This window comes from Leopardus geoffroyi, chromosome A1, assembly GCF_018350155.1.
Source record: "Leopardus geoffroyi isolate Oge1 chromosome A1, O.geoffroyi_Oge1_pat1.0, whole genome shotgun sequence".
Classification (NCBI taxonomy): domain Eukaryota; kingdom Metazoa; phylum Chordata; class Mammalia; order Carnivora; family Felidae; genus Leopardus; species Leopardus geoffroyi.
The window spans coordinates 73427257-73447572 of record NC_059326.1 but is presented as its reverse complement, the minus strand read 5'-3'; the positions used below and the strand labels follow the sequence as shown (position 1 = coordinate 73447572).

Below are 20316 nucleotides of genomic sequence, written 5' to 3'. Positions count from 1 at the left end.
CAGAGATGGCCGGACGTCAGTCAAACAGCATACCCTGTGACGTGTCCAACTGCCCCATTCCCATCGCGTCTCCAGCTGTATGGTCGCCTTGAACACCAGCAGCCTGGCAGTCACCTGAGGGGGCCGAATAGGGTTGGGAGCTCCTTCAAAGCTTGTAACGCTTATTCCCCAGAGAACCCCGTGTGCAAGCCTATCTGAATGTAACGGGGCTCCGATCTCAGGCCCAGAAGCCTTTTCCCAAGGGGGGACCGTCTGGATAATTACAGGCAACTGTGTGATTTTTGTGGCTGCCTGAGATGGCAAACAGCTGGGGCCAATCAAAAGGCTTAGGAGGAAAAGCTTGGAAAGGAGATGTCACACGGGCCTCGAGACCTGGGTATGTAGAGGACCCCCGCGCATTCTAGGGCTGTGCGCATCCTCACGAAAGACCTGAGAAGGACCCAAGCTTCCACCTGTGGCTGCCCCGCCCCCCTGGCTCTGCGCATGCAGGCAGCACTTAACTAGGAACTGCAAAACCTGGGTTTGAAAACGGATTCTCTAATAACCAGTCAGTCAGTCAGTCAGTCACCCTACCCTTTCCGAGCCTCTCCGTTTCCTCACGGACTGTATGGACACACGGGAACCCGCAGGAGTGAGCATGAAAGCACGTGTGTTGGCGAGAATATGCATGTGGCTGTTCACTGATGGGACTTTGAATTCTAGATGGCGCAGAAAATCGTGTGGAAAATGTTTGCAAGCATAACTGTAGTTTTCCTAAAGGCTCTGTTTTTATCAGATAAAGGGGTCAACTGCCCCAAACCAGTTATGAGTGACCAGACAGGATGAACTCGGAGGCCTTTTGCAGTAGTAAATTCTAAAGGAACAAGATTTAAACCATAACCACAAACACAAACACGTTTGCTTAAGTGAGTAGAGGCTTTTCAATATCGTCTACGTGTGTCTTTTTATTTTATGGAGAGAGGATGGATGAGAGAAGCAAGTATGGTAGCCAGAAAGATAAAAAGCCAAAAATCATACACAAAAATTAGTCACATAATAAGAACTGGCAATATATTCAAATAATTGCAAGCCTATAGGAAATATAAATTACCTCACGCTGAATTTTTCTGTCTATTGATCTAATATATTGTTTTAACCCCAAATTTTATTTATGAAAAATTAAGACCAACTTTAAGAAGCTTCAATATTCACTTTTATTATTTATAAAAAAAATCAAGGTATCAGAATGCATATGGTATATACTGTGGTCATGGTTTTGCACATGTATTCACGTGTTTACATTATTTCAACTTTAACAAACATACCATATGTGTATCTTTACAATACCTGATAAAGACTTAGCAGTCTGGCACTTATACATGTATTATTAGTTCATTCTGATGCTCTCTGCACGTCAAAAGGATGTTAAAAAATGACTGACCTGAAATAACTCCAAGATGAAGACTGATTTAGTGAGAAGCAGTTATGCTCCAGCAATTGCCACACACTCATTTGTGCCGGTTTTTTTTTCCCCCTTAATCAAATGTAAACCTTTACCAAAAGAAAAAAAAAAAAAAAAAAAAAAAGAAAAAAAAGGAAAAAAAAATCTGGAAATGAAGTTCTGCTATTTTTTTAGTCCAATAAATAATTTTAGCTACGCTTAATGTAGCTTTTTAAGGCCTTCATACAATTGAAAAAAATTAAAGTTGAGCATGTTAAAACCCTGTTCATTTATAAAATAAAAAATAGAATTTTACAGGTTTGCAGTTAAAAGTCACTGTTCAAAACCTATCATGCAAGTGATATCTGCAACCCAACCGAAAGTCCTTGGTGCTGGCAGTCAGGGCACAGCCCGGTGCCAGCCATGTGAGGCATTAAAAAAACACCATGATGTCAGAGGTCTAGATTTACATGTATTAAGCCACACGCCAGCAAATTCTCTGATAAATACACATCATTTTAATAATCAGTATTTGATAGCGGATGAAAACATGCATTAGACTAAAAATGCCACAAATTTGTTTTTATATCCATTCACTATAAAACTTTCTTTTTTAAAATTTAAAGTCTTGGTTCCTATTTTAGAATACACAATAATCAGGAGGATACATGATGGGAAGCCAGTTTTCAGTAAAAGATGCACAATGGGTCCATCCAAGTAACTTCATCAGCTAGAACAGAACACAAAAATTTATTATTAAAGAACAGATTTTTCAAGCTCAATATACAGGGTAAATTCTGCATTAAATATTTAATGATAATAAAGTAGCACATAGAACTTTCCTTCCATCCCAACCCAACCACCCACCACCCTTCCTACCAATTGTTCTTCCTTACCATCAACTAACCTACTCATTTTACTACCAACCAACCTAAACAGGTGATTATGACCATCCCGCCCAACCTTCCTTCTTTCCTTTCTACTAGCCTGTCTTTCTTTCTTCAATCCTGACATACTTGTTCCCTTCCTTCCTACCAACCTAGCTGCCTTTCATTCTCTGTCTGACTGGAAGTCAAACACTGTTCTAGACCTCGGGAAAACAGCACTGAACAAACTCACTTCTCACTTTCAGGAAAGTTCTGTTCTGTTCAGGAAAACCAAAGAGTGCCAAAACAAATCTATGAGCAGATGAATAAGCGAGTCCATAATTAAGAGGTACATGTCAGGTATACAATGGTGACATAACAGAGGGGCTGGGAAGTGAGAAGGTCACGAGTGGGATCTCTGGGGAGATGACATTTAAGAGGAAACCTGACGAAGAGACCTACTCTGCCAGTCGGGGAAAGAGCTCTCCACACAGCTGGACGAGCTGGGTCCCACAGTGGGAAGGGCCGAGGCTGCTTTGGCCAGGCAGAGGCGGCTCTCGAGATGGGAGCAGAGCCATTCCAGGGAAGTGTGATGAGATGTGGCTGGGGAGGAAGGCAGGAGCCACATCACATGGACCTTATGGGCCACGGGGAGGAGTCTGGATTTTATCCTACATGCGCCGGGGCTTCACCAGGAGGTGTCAAAAGCCATCTTTCCCAGCAGCAGTGTGGAGAGCAGGCAGTACAGGAACAGAGTGGAGGGGACACAAGTTATGAAAGACCCCCTGGTGTCAATGTCTGGGTGAGTCACGGGCTTTACGGATGTGAGAGCTCACAAATTATAGTTGATGTGATAACACCAACTCACACCTTATGGTGAGTTGCAGAAAGACTTCTCTTAACCTATTCAAACATCTGAAAAACTGAGTTAAAATGTCTTACAATTTGGACTGGTGAAGGTATGCCAGAAAAAGGTCTAAGAGTAAAGATAACCTATAGTGTCCTCTAATTATAAAAAATTTCCCTAGGAACCTACTGATTAGTTTTACATTCAAAGAATACCTCGGGTACGGAGACCAGAGCCTTGGCCACATTTGGCATGACCAAGCTGCCCAACCCCATATATCCTTCAGGAACAAACCAGGCCCAGAGACAGGATGAGGCTACAGTGATTTCTCTGGAATTCAGTAAACTTTATACTTGACAATTAACTTGTACAGAACGAACAGCATTTCTTACCTCCTGTTTCTAATATCAACCACATAATTTCTCTGCATATAATACAGAATGTGGTAAAATCACAAAATGGCCTATCACTTCAAATGAAGAATATTCAAATATAAACTCTAAAAATTCAACCATTTTAGAACTGAGCCAACATGTATTGAAAAGCAATTCTGTTTGTTTTCTTCATAAAGAAAACTGTCTTCTGACTATACATCTAAAATTCATAATGCACTTTGCCTACGTTATAAACATCTGAGGCTAAGTACAGCCCTTCTGTCCTTTCTGGACAGGAGTTTTAAAAATTTAATAATAATGGGGCCCCTGGGTGGCTCAGTCAGGTAAGCATTCAACTTCGGCTCGGGTCATGATCTCGAGGTCTGGGAGTTCGAGCCCCCCATCAGGCTCTGTGCTGACAACTCAGAGCCTGGAGCCTGCTTCTGATTCTATGTCTCCCTCTCTCTCTGCCCGTCCCCTGCTCACGTTCTGTCTCTCAAAAATGAATAAACATTTAAAAAAAATTAAAATTTAATAAGAAAAGTTTAAAAAACTTAAATAGCTTATTGGCGGTCTCTCATGCTTTCATTTTATAGTTCGCATTACATTAATTGGAGTAGCAATCTGTCATGATAAAGTCAGTATCGCTAAATCACTACCATAAGGCTCTATCTTGTCACTATGCAATATGGAGGGGACACTTAACAGTGACGATTTTATATCACTTACTTGAATACAATTTTTCCAGTTTTCTTTTGTTGGTTTTTCTTCCACAAGTTTAGTTGCAAATTTAAGGCCTCTCCCATACATTTTATTTACTAATGCATGCTTGTATGCAAATGTTAAAACCTATAAGGTAAAACAAGATAAAGCTTATCTATGAAATATTTACACCGTATGGCTTATAGCTTCAATAAGGAAAAGATGAAGGCCTTAACAGAAGTGTAGCTTTTAAAATGAACATTTTCCATCAAGCAAATTTCAAAAATGTTTTGAAAGAATAAAAGTTAAATATGCCACAAAACAGGTAACTTGTGTTGGGGAAAAAAATGAAGCTCTGATGAATCACTAGTTCTTGGCATCCATACCAAAACACCTCTTTATGCAAAGGGGAGCTGACAGAAGTGATCACAAAAACGCGAGTAAGGAGGGAAGTACAGAACTATGAAATCTCGTTACAAATTACCAAAACTGCAAAAGGGGATAAAAGTAAAAAAAAAAAAAAAAAAAAAAAAAAAAAAAGTGTTCTATTATACAAACACGTTCTTACGCTGTCAATTCCTTGTGTATACGTTGGTGCCTTTAATTACTGCATCTGTCAAATATACCTGTAACCATTTATTTACGTTTTTGGTGTCCACCTTCAGAATATGGAGACTGACCTCAAAGAAAGCAATCCTACCACATATATTTGTGTTCTAGAGCCAAGCAAGTTGTTCAACCTTTACAAAGGTGCTAAACGGACAGGTAATACAGTGCCTGGCCCCGATACAGCAGTACTGCGGCAGATACGGAGACACGGGATTATTCGTAATGGTTTTATTACGAGGCTCGTCAAGTTTTTATCCACCAGGCTCTTATCTTTCTCCAGCAGCAAGCACAGCACTGGGTGGGGAGCAGACGTGCAACAGGTGTGTGTTCGGAATAAGAGCAAGCATCACGGAGGCCCTTCCGTGTACTGAGTACCCATTCAGCAGGTTTCAGAAACCTGCCGAGGGGTCACACAGATAAAAATGGAAGAAGTGGGATTTGCACTCCAGGGCCTGATTTCAGGTCCAAATTCTCAAGCTCTGCTGTGACACTGGCTCCTGCGGTTTCCTGCCTAGGACTCCGTTTCCGCGGCAGGAGCACGACTGTGCTGTGGTGAAAACTTTTCTCCTGTCTCAGAGGTCTGTACCACACAAGATCACAGTGCATCTAGAAAACAAGCATCTGTCTAGTAGAACACAAACAAGGGCTTGTGCTGGGTCAGGAGATTTCCACTGATTTCATTTAGTTTATTTTTATCTCCAGAAGAAAGGAAGACTGACAGCAACTTGGGAGTTATATAATCCCTACCGTGAGAACTCTAGTAGAGGGCTAAAAGAGATTTAAAATGTTTTTATAACCCACATCCAAAAAGTTCATCAATGTGACTTTTTCTGAACTGGATTTTAAAGTTGATGAGCTATAAATCCAGGTGATAATTATTTAAAAGTCAAAGAGGTTTTGAGAAAAATGACATGTAAAGTAACCAGCAACCCCCCTCCACCCCCGACAAATCAGCACATAGACAGATGCGGGAAGGCACAAACACGACCTCGAGATGCTCTTAATTCTAGCTTCGTAAGTAACTGCCTCCACCAAAAGGCTGCTATGCAGACAGAGAAGAGAACAGAATGGTTTAAAACAGGCAAGACAAATGAGGTCTCACTAAACACAGAGTCTTCTTCAGAGCCCAGCTTAGCCACATTCCATGTATTGTCTTCCTCTTCTGGCCAGGCAGCTGGGGAACAGCAAAGAGGAGGCAATGGGGCCCAAGAAAGGTTTGTGAAGCAACCCCCAAGAACTGCGCCCAAACAAGAGGCAGACAGGTTACCTTATTGTCAAAAAGATCAGTCCATTTTGTAGTTTCCCAAAAAGTTTCCGTCAGAGAATCCAGAGTGCTCTCTCCTTCCTCCTCTCTTCCTTCCGTATCACCTGAAACGGCACCATCTTGATCTTGTGCGTGAAGCAGGTGGTCAGCTAGGGCACATCCTTTTCTACAAAGGGCATCCACGAGGGTAGATTTTTGTTTGTCCATATCACTGTGTTCCAAACCAAAAAATAACTCACAGATCAGTAAATCATTTTTTAAAAGTACAGACTTATCTGAAACTGAATTCATGCGTTCTCTGCCTCAGATTTACAACGCAGAGATATTGTACAGCCGTGTATTTACATCTGCATTATCCATCAAATAAAAGTCCTTATTTCTAACAAACATCAAATGAGCCACTGCATTACACATACAGATTGAGTCACGACAGCTGTATCTGGCTGAAACAGAGGCCATAAACCAACAGAAATGAAGGACAGTTCAGTTCTAAGTTCTGTCAGCTAAGGAACTCTTCTATAGATTTCTTATAAATAGCAATCATTACAGATTTCTGTACAGACACACACAAGTTCTTTCAGAAGGAGACTTTCATTTATAAACAGAGCAAACACCGTATGACGCTTACCCTGGACGTGCACTTTTATATACAGAACTCATCTGCAGTCAGAATAATTTTATGAGTAAGATACTAGTTAGTAATCATCCCCATTTTGCCAAGGAGGAAGCTGAGGCACAGAGATCTGTTCAAGGTCCTACAGTTAGGCAGTAACAGACGCAGAACCTGAAGCTACTTCTGGACAGCCTGCTCTTAGTCGTGATGGTAACATGGTCCTGCTGCAGGGCGGGAGCCGTGTCCTTCTGATGTATTTCAAGTGCCCAGACAATGCTTGGCAGAGACCAGAAACTCAATAAATCATCGCTGAATGAAATACAGTAACAACCTACACTCCAGGGGACAGTGTGAGTCTTTAGGATACTTGCTGATCTGGGCATTTTGTCCAACTCATGTCCCGCACGTGTGAGGGCAATGAGGATTACAAGCGCTGGGCGCGTGTCCCCGAGGCACTCAGACACCGGTGAACAAACTGTAAGAGTGAGAATGATTCTGAAGGACCCGGAGTGGAATGTGCAACATATGAAATCTGCAGGCACTCTAAAATCAACAGGAATTATAGCGTGAAAGACAAGAAGCCAAAACAACCTGTTACAACCCAACAAAGTCACCCTCCTTAATACATCTGCAAAGTAGATAAAACTTTGCCAAAAAAGGTGCCTAAGACTTTCAGCCAAGAGTTGCAAAGCTTAAAAGAACCAACTTTCACTCTCTCTGTGGAAATGCGCCTGGGAACTGCTTGGTTACTCCGGACTCAGGAACAAAAAGATCTAGGAGCTGTAGGGCACGGACGCAGCTTCTCCTCTACCGGGTGCCCGGCCAGCCGCCGTCTGAAATGTCTTGCCACCAGCACCGCATTTATGCTTTTACAGCAGCTGAGGAGTGGGACACAATCACCGTCCCCGTCTTGTGCCGGAGAAAGGGGGCCTTGGAACAGAAGTGGATCGGCAAGGCAGGTTTGATCGTTCACGGCAGTCCTGGCTGGACCCAGCTGCCCCGGGAAGGGCTGGAAGGAGGCAGAATTTCAGGGGTGGCACAGGTGTGCTGTACTTGCCAGGCCTGGATCAAGTTACCCACAAGACCCCTATTTCAGTGTTCTCTGATCCAGTAACCTGAATCCCACATATCTAGAATATTCATTCCCCACCCTCATCTAATTTAGAACTGACTACGTACTTTCATCCATGAGTCTTTCTCCACTCAAAAGGAAGTCAGCTCTGCTTCCCATGGGCTTTCACACTTTAAAGTATTCATTGTAACTGTCAATCTTACCCCACCTAGCAACTGCATCTTCTGTATCAGAGCGCATGCTTTCTAAGAGCGTCCTGTTCATTTTTTCACGTTCCTCTCAGTGGTGCTTTACTGCAGTGTTTGCTCCACAAACATCTTTGAATCAAATCTAGTTAGGTACCGATCAAAGTGGCGATAGCCATATTTTAGGAAGAGCTTCAATCAGGTACTTTAATGGCCTAAATAAATTAAGTTTAACTGAAACTTGATACCGGATCACCTGTGAAAAGCTCGTATCATTTTTAAGATCACAAAGTGGCTATCGCAATTTCTGACACATGAGTGACCACAGTAAAAACAGTTTTGCATGGAAATGAGAAATGAATGCTGGGCTGCTGCTCCTGCTCGCCGGCTGCTGCTACAAGAAATGGAAGAAATGCGGCCCGCTCCTGAGGCCCTCGCCCCAGAACAAGGAGCCCCGGGCCTGGACGAGGCCCTCTGCTCAGCGTGGCGTGTCTGAGCCCATCGTGGTTTGGCCAAAGCAAGGGCCACGGCAAATACCTTAATTATAAGCGTGGACAAACCGATCTAAGGTTGCCAAAGACTAACCAGCTTCTCTTAATTTTCACGTCTGATGCCTCTTTTCTAGTTTTATCCCAGCAGGTGTGAAAGTCACTACAGCTACAATCTTTAAAGCCAGGATCCTATCAGACTGTTACTTTTTGACAGTCACTGGAGTCAGCACCTGAGATAAAAACTGTGAGAAAAAAGGGACTAACGAGATTGAAAACACAACTACTCTGGGTCTTGTGAGCTCACTTTAACCGCGAATTAAGAGCTTCCTCCATGGACAGTAAGATTTAGGAAAGACAGGCCAAAGTATGAGCAGGAATAAACGGACCTTAATATTTACTGAAATTTCAAAATGAGCCCAAGCATGTTATTTCCTACACACACAAATCTGAAGAGATACTATTTTCCCAAACTAAGAAACAACAGATGCTAGGAAGGATGGGGGCAGCTGATAACAGATACCGCAGTGAGGTCAAGGCATCCTCAAAGGGGCCACTGTCTCTGGCAATGAGCTTCTCACAGGTGATCAAGCCCAGACAACTCCTCAAAGAGGGTTAACACGGAGTGGAATTCAGGTAGTAGAGTGCAGTGTAGACTACTCCAGCGAGAAGCCAGGGGCCCCACGGGGGACAGAAGACATTGGGATATGGCTGTGGGCTGAGACGTGGATGCCTGAGGACCAGGACAAGGGGCTTGTCAGCAGACGGCAGTTATGAAGGAGATGGAGGGGAGGGGTTGGGCCGAGAGACAAAGGTCAGTGGCGTGGGAATCTTCTCACGACGAGTGGGAATGCAAGGGGCTGCTTATCAAGACATGAAGGGGCCCAGGCCAGGGCAGAGCAGGTGTGATCGGCTCTCCCACTTCCGGCTCCGGCACCCGAGGCTGGCCACGCAGTCTCTGAGCCTGTCTGCTCTTCTGCAGATACGGGGTAAAAACACTCCTACTTGGTATGTCTTTTAGAAGATTAAGTTTAAATAAGGTCACGTATTTAACATACCCCAAAGATTTCCCTGTACATACCTGGCACTTCAGAAATGGACAAAACAGCACCCTTTGAGACTGTTCCCTTAGAAGGTGGGAAAGGGTGCGCACATGCCAGCAACCTAACCTGAATAAATCTTATTCTGCTTAAAAACTGTAACAATCGTAAGAGCTACAGCATTAGTCCTGCCAACAGTTCTAGCAATTTAGAACGTAGCGTAATGCCAAGAGTTCCGGCAGTTCAGAATCAGGAACTTCATGTAGAAAGAAGGATTCTGCCCAGCAGACGGAATCCTGAAGAAGAATCGCAGCACTTCCTGGGCGGACTCAACACTTCTGGTTCATTCGTTACAACAGCTGTAAGAGGAGGCGGTGTTTCTCCCCTTGCAGGTAATGACCCTTGGGTGAACATGAACCAAAGTGACAGAGAGGAAAGTGGTACAAGAGAGTTCAGGGAAGGCAGAGGTGAGGCTGAGGGACCCTCACACAACACATGGGGGCCACATGCTGACCCACCACAGAGCGGTGCCTCGCACTGGGTTTTATTAAAGCTAAACCTCCCTTTCCCTTTACCGCACAGAATACTCTAAAGCCGGTTCCTAACTCAAGTGGCTATGATGGTTTCAATCTAACTTTATTTCTATTTGGGTTACCAGGCATTACATACTAAACCTGGGCTTTTCACACTATTGGTCAATTAGCAGTTTAGAAACTGATTTTGCAGGGTGTTAGGTGTTTGCCTCTGCACATGTCACATTCACACCGATTCCCAAATGAGAGGACTGCTAGGTCACAGCTACTCAAATCTCTCCAGACCAGCAGCACCAAAAGGTAGAGAAGGCAAAGTCCTTTTCTTTTGCTTAAATCTCCAACAACTGGAAAGAATTCTTACAAACTATCTACGGGTGGATATTCAAATACTGATAATTCTAGGGACACAACAATTCTCAGAAAAGAATATTCTCCATAATTTTAAAAAGTAACTAAGAAATGAGATGCAAGAAAGATTATTTACTGGTTAGGTACTTTTTTATAGTAGCTGCATCAGGCCTGGGGTCAGTCTTCATCGCAATATAAACTGCGAGGGCTGTCTGGTCTATGTGAGAAATGACAGCATTTGCAGCCTCAACAATTTCATTAAGTCTTTTCATTCGTTCCTAGGGAGGAAGAAAAAGAAGAAATCAGAAAAGAAATGGTGTCAGCGAGTCCATCCAAGTCCCTTCACTTCCGTCTCAAATGCAAGGGTGGCGGCTCCAGAGTCAGGGGCCGAGCCCTCTGCTGGCAGCAGGGGGTGTGTGCTGCCTCATAGTGTGGGGGCTGCAGTGTCAGCATCTCTAGAAAAGACCTCATTCACATTCCCCACTGATGTTAAATGGTGCAAATAAGGGAGGTAAAAGGTGGTCATAGAAATGTAAACAGCTTTCTACCCAGGCAACTCCTTTCCTGGGCCTCTTAGAAACATGACCTGCTATGTTACTCTAGCCGCACACCACACGGAAAGAGAAGTAAAACAAAACAAAACAAAACAAACCCAAAAAGACCCCCCAAAAAACAAACGGGCTGATGAACAAATTCTTCCTAACTTATTACTAAAACCATGAAGGTGAGAATAAACGAGAATGTACCCAACAGTCTAACTATACGGTCGCCATGGTGCTCCAGGTGCTCTCAGCGGTCTTCTCTTTTGCTAGTCTCAGAGGTCTCCCTTCAACACCTTCAAGTTCACTCTGCACCCCTGACAATTTCTGATTGGCCACGAGCACCTTCCTACCGGCCATCATTACCAGCGAGAGCTGGGCCGTGTTAAGATAGCTTGGAACTATGGCCAATTTTAAAAATGAGCAAAGTTCATGAAAAGCAGGAATTCTTTTGCTGACAGTGTTTAGATCTGCAGCAGGCCAGGACCACTGCTCCTGAGGTGAATGTCAGAAAAGTGATCCTTAGGATATCTTTATCTATTCCTCCTCCCACTGATGAAAACTGTGAGCGGGAGTCTTAGGCTGACCTCACAGGAATGAGTACGTTCTGTAATTACCTTCAAGAAAATAGTCAATACAACATTCAATTTGAGGAAACATGTTTTCATTTGGCAGAAGCACAAAACAAATAGAAAACTGCATTTTCACTAAACATACAAACTGTATCTCATGTTACAAATAAATTAAAATACTCCTATTAAGATTGAACATGTCCAACCTTTTCAGCATCCAACTGATGAAGTCTTGCAACGTACAGAGGAAGATAATTAGGATATGTTTCTTTCAATTCATTATAAATGTCACTAGAATCCAGCCTATGTATATAAGAAAGAGAGAAACATTTCTTTTAAAAAGAAAACAATTTGTCTTCTCTATTATTTAACATTATTTTGAAGTCCCAATCCATAACATAAGGAAGGCATCAATCTGAAATGTAATCACTGACAAGGATTATCATTATTTGCCGGGAGTATAAATAAAAAACAAAAATAAATAAAAAACAAATATAAAAAACCCCAGAGAAGCAAATCAAATTGAAAATTATTTCAATTAAGAGTTCAATAAGAGGGGTGCCTGGGTGGCTCAGTTAATTAAGCGTCCGATTCTTGATTCTGGCTCAGGTCATGATCTTGCAGTTTGTGAGTTAGAGCTCCACATCACAATTGCACTGACAGAGGAGACACTTTGGGGAATATGGCTCTGCACCTATGACCTATGACCTTTAAGAATGATCCAGGGTCACCTGGGTGGCTCAGTGGGTTAAGTGTCTGACTCTTGATTTCGGGGAAGGGCAGAGAGGGAGAGAGAGATGGCGAGAGAGTAATCCTAAGCAGGCTCCATGCTGTCAGCGTATAGCCCAACCTGGGGCTCAATCCCATGAACTATGAGATCATGACCTGAGCTGAAGTTGGACGCTTAACTGACTGAGACACCCAGATGCTCTTAATGGATTATTTTAAAACACTGTATGTATAAAAATGTCCGGCACAGCATTATGGAGAAAAGCTATAAATGTATATGCCAAAGTATATGCCAAACAGAGTATTTAAGTAGGTTACATTTCATCAACAGGACCACCTCCTACGTGGTCATTAAAAATGGTATTTTAAAGGACTATCAAATGACCCAAGAAATGCTCATCATCAAACAGTCACTGGAAAACTAGGACACAACATCATTCATACTGCTACATGTGTAAATACAGAGAAAATAATGATAGGACAACAACCACCCCTGGAGAGTAGGCAAAAAAGTGATTTTTATTTTCTTCACACATCCTAATAAAATTCTCTTCTGAGAGCAAATCAAAATTAAGTGAATAAAATAAAAGCACGTCTAACCCTTCCACCCACTGTTAACATTCCTGAATACGGCCTATGAACCTGTACGTGACACTGTCGTAACCGGAAAAATAAGTAAACAGAGGATCAAAATCCATTAAAAACTTACTTTGTCATCCACTGAATTTTAAGATCTCGTAATGCTTCAGTAAACTCTTCTTTCAAGTCTTTCTCTTTTTCTGACTCTTTTTCTTTATCTTTGCCGCCATTCTTAGTCTTTGTTGGCGGAGATATTAGGTAGTAATGAACAGGGATCACATCCTATGAATGTGGAAAGAGTCTCAGATTAACATGCTTCATTTTACATAATTACAATCATCTTCAGTACCTGAATATCACATAACACAGGCTGCACTGAGTTGTACTACATTATATTCCAGATCCTAAGGGCCACAATACATAAACATTTCCAATCTGTGGGGCTCCTGGGTGGCTCAGTTGGTTAAGCATCACGACTCTTGGTTTCGGCTTAGGTCATGATCTCACGGTTCGTGGGACTGCGCCCCATGTTGGGCTCTGTGCTCAGTGTGGGGCCTGCTTGGGATTCTCTCCCCCACCCCCCGCCCTTTCCCCACTTGCTCTCTCTCTCTCTCCCTCAAAAAAACTCAAAAACAAAATCCAATCTGTGACCAAAGGAATTTTCTCCCAAACTTTAAAGTACTGTTGCTTCTAAATCTCCTCTAAAATAAAGGAGGTAAAGGACACTTGGCTGGTTCAGTCTGTGGAGCATGCAACTCTTGATCTTGGGGTTGTGAGTTCGAGCCCCATGCTGGGTGCACAGATTACTTAAAAATCTTTCAAAAAATAAAGGAGGTAAGAACAAACTTTCCTCCATTTGAGTGTTTTTGTATTCTTAGTTTTACCTAACAGACTAATTACAAAAAGTACTAATTATGAAAGTCTACTGACCTTTCACATCTTATACCTGAGAAGGGAAGGAAATAACTTAGAATTTTAAGAAAGACCCTCTTTTCTAAGAAAATTTAAAGAAAAAATTTTTTTCATTCAATCGACAGGACTTATTGAGGCCCTGTGAGGCTCTACAAGGTGAAGAACAAAGCAGACAAGGCCCTTCCTTGCCCTTGGGGAACACATCCCAGTGGGGCAAGACAGACAACATACAAGTAATGAATAGTTTCGGCTAATCCCACATGATAGGAAGAAAATGAAACAGAATGCAGGGACAGAGAGCAGCTGCTCAGTACGGTGGGGGAACAGCACAGACACAGTGGTGCTGGAACAGGGACTACCCCGTCTAAGTCAACCCACATGACCTAAATGGAAGAGCCTCAATGAACCTAACCGACCCAAACGAGGAGAGGGAGAAGAGTCCGAAGACAGAAGAGGAGGACGTATAAAAACCCGAGCTTGTGGACACGGCAAGAGCAAATGGGCAGCAACCATACTAAGTGGGGCTGATGGAATATGGCACAAAAATACAGATTTTATTCTAAATGCAAGAGGAAGCCTACAGGACAGCTGTAGGCAAGGCAGTGGCATGATTAAAGACTTCTTTCTGCTCTTTGTTTAATGACTTTGGATCCGACACAGATGAAAAATGTTGGTTTGTTTTTAATAGCTCTTCATACTATCTGGAGAATGGATGATAGATGGCCGAAGTCAAGAAGGAGGGAGACAAGTTAGGGAGCAAAGCTAGAATTCCCAGCACCGTCCTGATGTGAAGAAGAGGCTGTAGAAGAGGAAGAAGAGGACGGATTAGAAATCCATGATGCAGAATTGACAGTGGTGTTGATGGGGTTGCAAGTTGGGGACAAATAAGTCTGAGCAGGGCTGAGGGAGGGGAAGAGGAAGCCCAGGCCTTGATCCAAAGCATTCTACGGTTTCAAAGATGCTTGGGAGTGAGGGAGACGGGCCCCAGAGGGGCTGTGAGGACAAGCGGGCAGAGAGGAGTGGTCAACCAGGGCCTGTAGCTGGGGCGGGGCTTGCCACAGAACCCCGAAGAACCAAACGGCAGCAGTGGCTGCTACCACGGCAAGAGATGACAAGAGAGTAGCTGTTTCCATGGACAGCGGGGGATAAGGGTTGCCTGGGAGAGATGCAGACAGAGTGGGAAGTAAACAGGCACAGACGGTTCGAGAAGCTTCGCTTGGAAGAGAGCAGAGAAATGTAATTCTAATTACATCTATTTCCCTCTATTCTATGAAAGCACAGAAGTCTTTACTGATGGAAACTAATGCATTATCTGGGAAATCAAACCCCATATTACACTGGCTAATCTGTTTCTGGCACAATAACCAGGTGCCCTTAATTGTCATTATTTATTAGGTCAACTTCTCCAACTCTATCTTCAGGTTTATATTAAAAACGCTGCTAAATTCAAACCTTTTATTTGTTTTAATTAACAAAGTTTCTAAAACTGAAAAAATTATGTTATCAAGAAGACTTTTACTCCCCTAATCACAGTAATCTCAGAAAAAAACTTTACACGGGTTAAGTCAAAGAAAATAGTATTGCAAGACCCCACGTTCCCCCAAATAGGATTTTCAGGTGTAAATACAACACGGATATCCCCACGTTAGCAATTCTCACAATTAAATTTTATAAGCAACTACTGCTGCAGTTCTGACAGCATTCTGACGTCAAACAGGAGCCACACTTCGACAGGACCCGTCTGAAGCCCGCTAGGACCACTGGGAGGACGGAACCACACACATCCACCTGCAGCCATCTCAGGGCCCCGCTCGGAGGCCGGGAGCCAGCACTGGCGAGCCAAGGTCGCGTGTGCAGAGTGAGACGGGGGAAAAGAAGCAGGGGTTCTGCTTGGGCCAGCTCCTCAGGACCCTGCTACCCATCCTTCCCCCCTCCTCCTGAGGTCACCTTCCTAAGTGGGCACTGCCCGGGCAAAGCCGAGTTCAAGCATCTGCAAAATCTGAGTTGCTAATTAACCATCAGGTTCTTCTGGGAAAGGATCACTCACTCAGTGTCATCCGTGCAGCACAGACAATCCACTGAAGAGTTAAGGGGCAGAGACAGCCTCGAACGCTGACCCTCTAACTACAGTCCTATTCTCTTTGGAACCCACTGCACTAGAACGTGGACGCTTGCCTGCAGGAGGCAACCTTGTTGGCTGTGTTGACTCTACTCTAACGTGAGCCTCCCTTAGATCCCCTCCTCCTTGCCTGATTAGGGACAGGGGCAACTGTCAGGATGGGAAGGAGTCTCTGCTGTGAGGCAATTCCTCCTCTGAAGCTCAAAGGTAAGGCATTTGCTATTACATTTTAGTACAGAAGAGAGAAAACAGAATTGAATTTAAAATGAGCAACCCATTAACTTAATGTACGATTAACAACTAACGCTAACAAAGATCTATAAATAGGAAGAAATGGGGTACCATGGCAACCATAAACTATCAGTAAAAGCACGAGACGGAGAATTTATGATTAATGACCTTGAAGTGGGGGGAAATCAAGCTTTTGTGATCAGCATTTTAATTATTAAATATTAAATATGTCAAATTAGCTATTTTAAGTGTTAATAAAATCCTATAAAATATTTTGGGACAGTAATTTTTTATTACTAAAAATTATGAACATGGCAGTTTTAATTCCTAATCAACAGAAAAATTGAGTTATTTTTTGTTTTATCATGTTCACTTGTTCTTTTTGTCAATATTTTTTTAACTCACTTCTCAAGGACTTAGTACAGGGTCAGTTTAATAGAAATCATTTTGTGCCATTAAATCTTGAGAAATCTTGATTATGATTTAAAAAGGTAGGCAAGATGAATCTTCAGAGCAGAAATGCTGAAGTTCTCTATAGTTGATACTTAACAATTTTTTAAAAAAAAACATCCATTTCAGCTATTCACCAAGTACTTTGACAGTGTCTGAAATGAACCATTTCCTTTAGAAAGTCCAATCGACCTGCAAAACCGATAATTATTCTTTGGGCAACATAACTGCCATTTAAATTTTGGTTCAAAAATTGTAATTTTCTTCTTAGATTATTAATGGCTAAACTCAAAACTTTAATGCCTTCATACAAACTAGCTATTTTAAAATTAGTATCATATTTGAATGCTATTTATCATCTGTTGAAAGTAACCATATTCTTTCATACGACAATGAACTTAAAAAAGGTAACCTAGATTTTCAAATCAAAAGTCACTGAAATACAGAGGAACTATACACTGAGGGCTATGCACCAAAAGCTAGCTGGTTATTTTGTTCAGGCAATAAATTAACATATACGTCTTTTTGGTAATGGGACTATAAAACTATAATAATGATTATTTTTAAAATAAGAGCTTCACACGTATTTGCCCTGAAGACAGGGAGAAATGGGAAGAGGCAACTCTAGCTGCCACATCCTTTATATAAAGCTTTCCTAACCAAGTAATAATAACCTTCTTACTCATTTAATGGTTTCCTTACACAACCAAATCCAAACAAAATCCACCAAAACTCCCAGAAGAGCAACCAAAATATACAATAGAAAAAAATCCCAGCTATGTCTCTGTGATAAGCACCTTCTATTTTTAATGGGCTTCTAGAAGACCTTTTTCTCATTTTTTGAAGTAGTGGCTCTCAAGCCATTTTCAGGACGACCCAAAGATAAACAATCTATAGATAAAAAGAAACTCATTTTAGGAGTCTGATGAACGGCACTTCTTACTTTATTCTGTTTTCATTTTGAAGCTGGCTACGTCATTAAATGAATGTACATGGCCCACAGATGGGTCAAGATCTCAGCTAGAAATACTGGTCTACAGTGAAGTAGATAGTCCTCTATCCGGAAAGATGATTCCCAGTGGGGCGTTTTGTTTGGACAAAGTGTTTACCATTGCATAATAACATATACATTTCATAAGTCTTTTTAAATGAAAGAATTGTACCTGTTCTAAAATGGTGATTCCGTTTCACATCACTATGAATTAAGAAACAGTGTTATCTTTTGTTTATATCTTAAAATACAAATTCTCCATGCAATGCTTCCTGCCTGAACATGAGAAATCATGAAAATGCTGACTGAGGCCAGTAGGTCTTCATCAGAGAGCTCACTGAATACCTACATCCCTTTCTCTAAGTACACCCCAAGTTGAATTCTGCCTTTTTTGAGTTCAATTTGGCTTCAGCAGTCAATCAGACATTGTCTAATAAGTTGCAGGGAAGTCGATCAGTCACACACGAGTTATGGTCTTAAACCTGCTCGTGCTCTTAGCATAAGTTTTAATTTTGGGTTCATGGTCCGTATTTCCATTCCTCCTGCCCACTGCTCTGTGTCTGTTCTTCCAGAACTAAGACGACACCAGAGCAGGGAATACACTTTTTTTTTTTTTTTCAAATACCTTAATATTTTAATGATCAAATCTAATTTAAGAATGTTTTTAGACTTTAAAAATAATTGTTTTGGCTTATATAACTACAAAAAACAATTACATTCATTTCTCTGTAGGACTTTAGATATGCAAATTTCAAATATGACCATTTGGTATCATATCTGTAGTTAAGAAATGAATAGCACTAATTTTTTTTCTGCACACATATAAAACAGGGGTCTTCCAGCAACTGATGGCAGGAAAGAAAACTTCAGGAAAGTAGTATGTCAACACTGATAAGCTAAAAGCACTACGCCGCAGAACTTAGAAAGGAAACTAAGGGACAGATTTTTTTTAAAAAAGATTACAGTAGTGACAGAAAAAAAGTTTAATTAATATGCAAATAAGGCTTTAAGACATCTTTTTTAAGAACTGACAATCAGTACCTTTTTAAATTTTCCTTGTCGTTTTGCTGCAGACTGCCCCTGGGAGTTAGAACGACATTCTGTAAGAAAACATGCACAGTCTACACAGGATGGAGACACCACCTCGGTCTAATTGTCTTCCGGTTTACGTCTCACCTGCATGTGTCACAGTGCTTAGAAGGGTCAGGTCTACGATCACAAAGGCAGGCTTTTCAAGAAAGCAACACTGCCACTCTCATTTTAATAAAAACGCACTCCAATACGTTACTCCTAAGGGCAAATGTTTTTCAACTCTGTATTCAAAAAATTGAGGACAGCAAAATCCATTAGTTATCAAAACACTCTTGAAAAACATTAAATTTAGTGGACGGTCCAGAGTCTGATTTCAAGGACATCACAATCACACACGCCCAGGCATCCTCATTCAAGGTGACCATGAAAGGCAGAAGTGTAACAGCAGTCACCTTCCCAACTACCACACCGGCGCGAGCAACGCGACTAGGGAGGTAAGAGTATAAACAATGTGCTACGAGTATATGAACTCTGCACCTTTAGGTTTTTGCTCTCTTTCAGAACCATCGACCCCTCAAGTAATTACCTTGTAAGTAGTAAATACAGTTAATCCCACACTTTTATCATTTAATTTCACAACTGCCTCTGAAAGGATGTAGCCAGGAAGTACTATATCTCTCTGAACTGCTAAAAGTGCATTTTTAATAACAATGGTTTTCCAAGGAAGCAGATGTCTGAGAAGAGTTATCTGGGTGAGCATCCCAGTCTCCCCATCTGGGGAGCCCCACAGTGGAAACAGCCCTGCTGTCCAGGAAGCGAGGCCCACAAGAAAAGACTGCGCTAGGACTTCTTAAATCTGCATCTATGAATTCCAATGTCAGTGACTACTGATTCTCATCAAATGACACTCAAGTGTATACGTAAAAAAGTACAGTTGACCCTTGAACGACAGGGGGCTGGGGGCACCAACCCCCCACCAGTCAAAAACCCTTGTATAACTTCTGACTCCCCCCAGAACTTAACTACGAACAGCCTCCTGTTGACTGGAAGCCTTAATGATAACAGAAACAAGTAACATATCATTTTGTGTATATTCTTACATTAAGGTAAGCTAGAGAAAAGAAAATGTTACTGGGACAATCATAAGGAAGAGAAAATACGTCTACAGGATTGAACTGTATTTAGTAACGTAACAAAACAAAACACCCACAGAGAATTTGACCCGTGCAGTTCAAACCTGTGTTGTTCATGGGTCAACTGCAGTATCCACTGAAATGAGACTCAAGAAATATCAGGGCAAACGAGTTTTTCAAAGCACAAAATTCCTGAATTATGCTTCTGTGACAGTGATAAGTGACCTTTGGTTCAACAGTGGCAAGAAGTTTAAGTATACTTGTTAAGATGCATGAGATCTATTCATTTTGGTAACGGCATTTATAGACTCCAGTGTCAGGTGGTAGGCTACTATTAAAGAACTAATGCTAGGGAGAAAAGCAAAACTGTAAGAATGACAACTTTCACTGGCACTGAGCTAACATGATGACAGAAGGTGACAGACCCATATAGATAATAAATTTGTAACGAAAACAGATGGAAAAGTTAAAACAGGTACCTATCAAATTGTAACATTTATCTCTAAAATGTAACAACCAGAAGTATGTCTTTAATAACATAATTTTGAAACTATAAAGGCAATGCCAAAAGAAGTATCTTGTAATTATCTACACAATTATGCAAAATTCCAAGAAAGAAAGGTGTGTACTAGTGAAAAAAAAATACTGTTCATTAGAAATAATCATTC

At 41.8% G+C, this 20316-nt stretch overlaps 1 protein-coding gene across 9 annotated transcripts in view; it reads right to left on the bottom strand.

Annotated features, from left to right (window-relative positions):
* Positions 1 to 1169: 1169 nt before the first annotated feature.
* The window catches only part of TPP2 (tripeptidyl peptidase 2), a 68410-nt gene continuing 49263 nt past the window's right edge, over positions 1170 to 20316 (bottom strand). Inside the window, exons 24-31 of one of the 9 annotated variants that reach the window (XM_045481470.1) lie at positions 18525 to 18563; positions 12911 to 13062; positions 11679 to 11775; positions 10509 to 10639; positions 6086 to 6293; positions 5921 to 5992; positions 4237 to 4356; positions 1170 to 2150 (exon numbers count right to left, since the gene is read on the bottom strand). In XM_045481470.1, coding sequence (XP_045337426.1) covers positions 2061 to 2150; positions 4237 to 4356; positions 5921 to 5992; positions 6086 to 6293; positions 10509 to 10639; positions 11679 to 11775; positions 12911 to 13062; positions 18525 to 18563 — 909 coding nt within the window. In that variant the 3' untranslated portion in view covers positions 1170 to 2060. Of the gene's footprint in view, positions 2151 to 4236; positions 4357 to 5920; positions 5993 to 6085; positions 6294 to 10497; positions 10640 to 11678; positions 11776 to 12910; positions 13063 to 18524; positions 18564 to 20316 lie in introns of those variants that run through there. The other 8 variants (XM_045481487.1, XM_045481497.1, XM_045481479.1 and 5 more) reach the window with 8 other exon arrangements.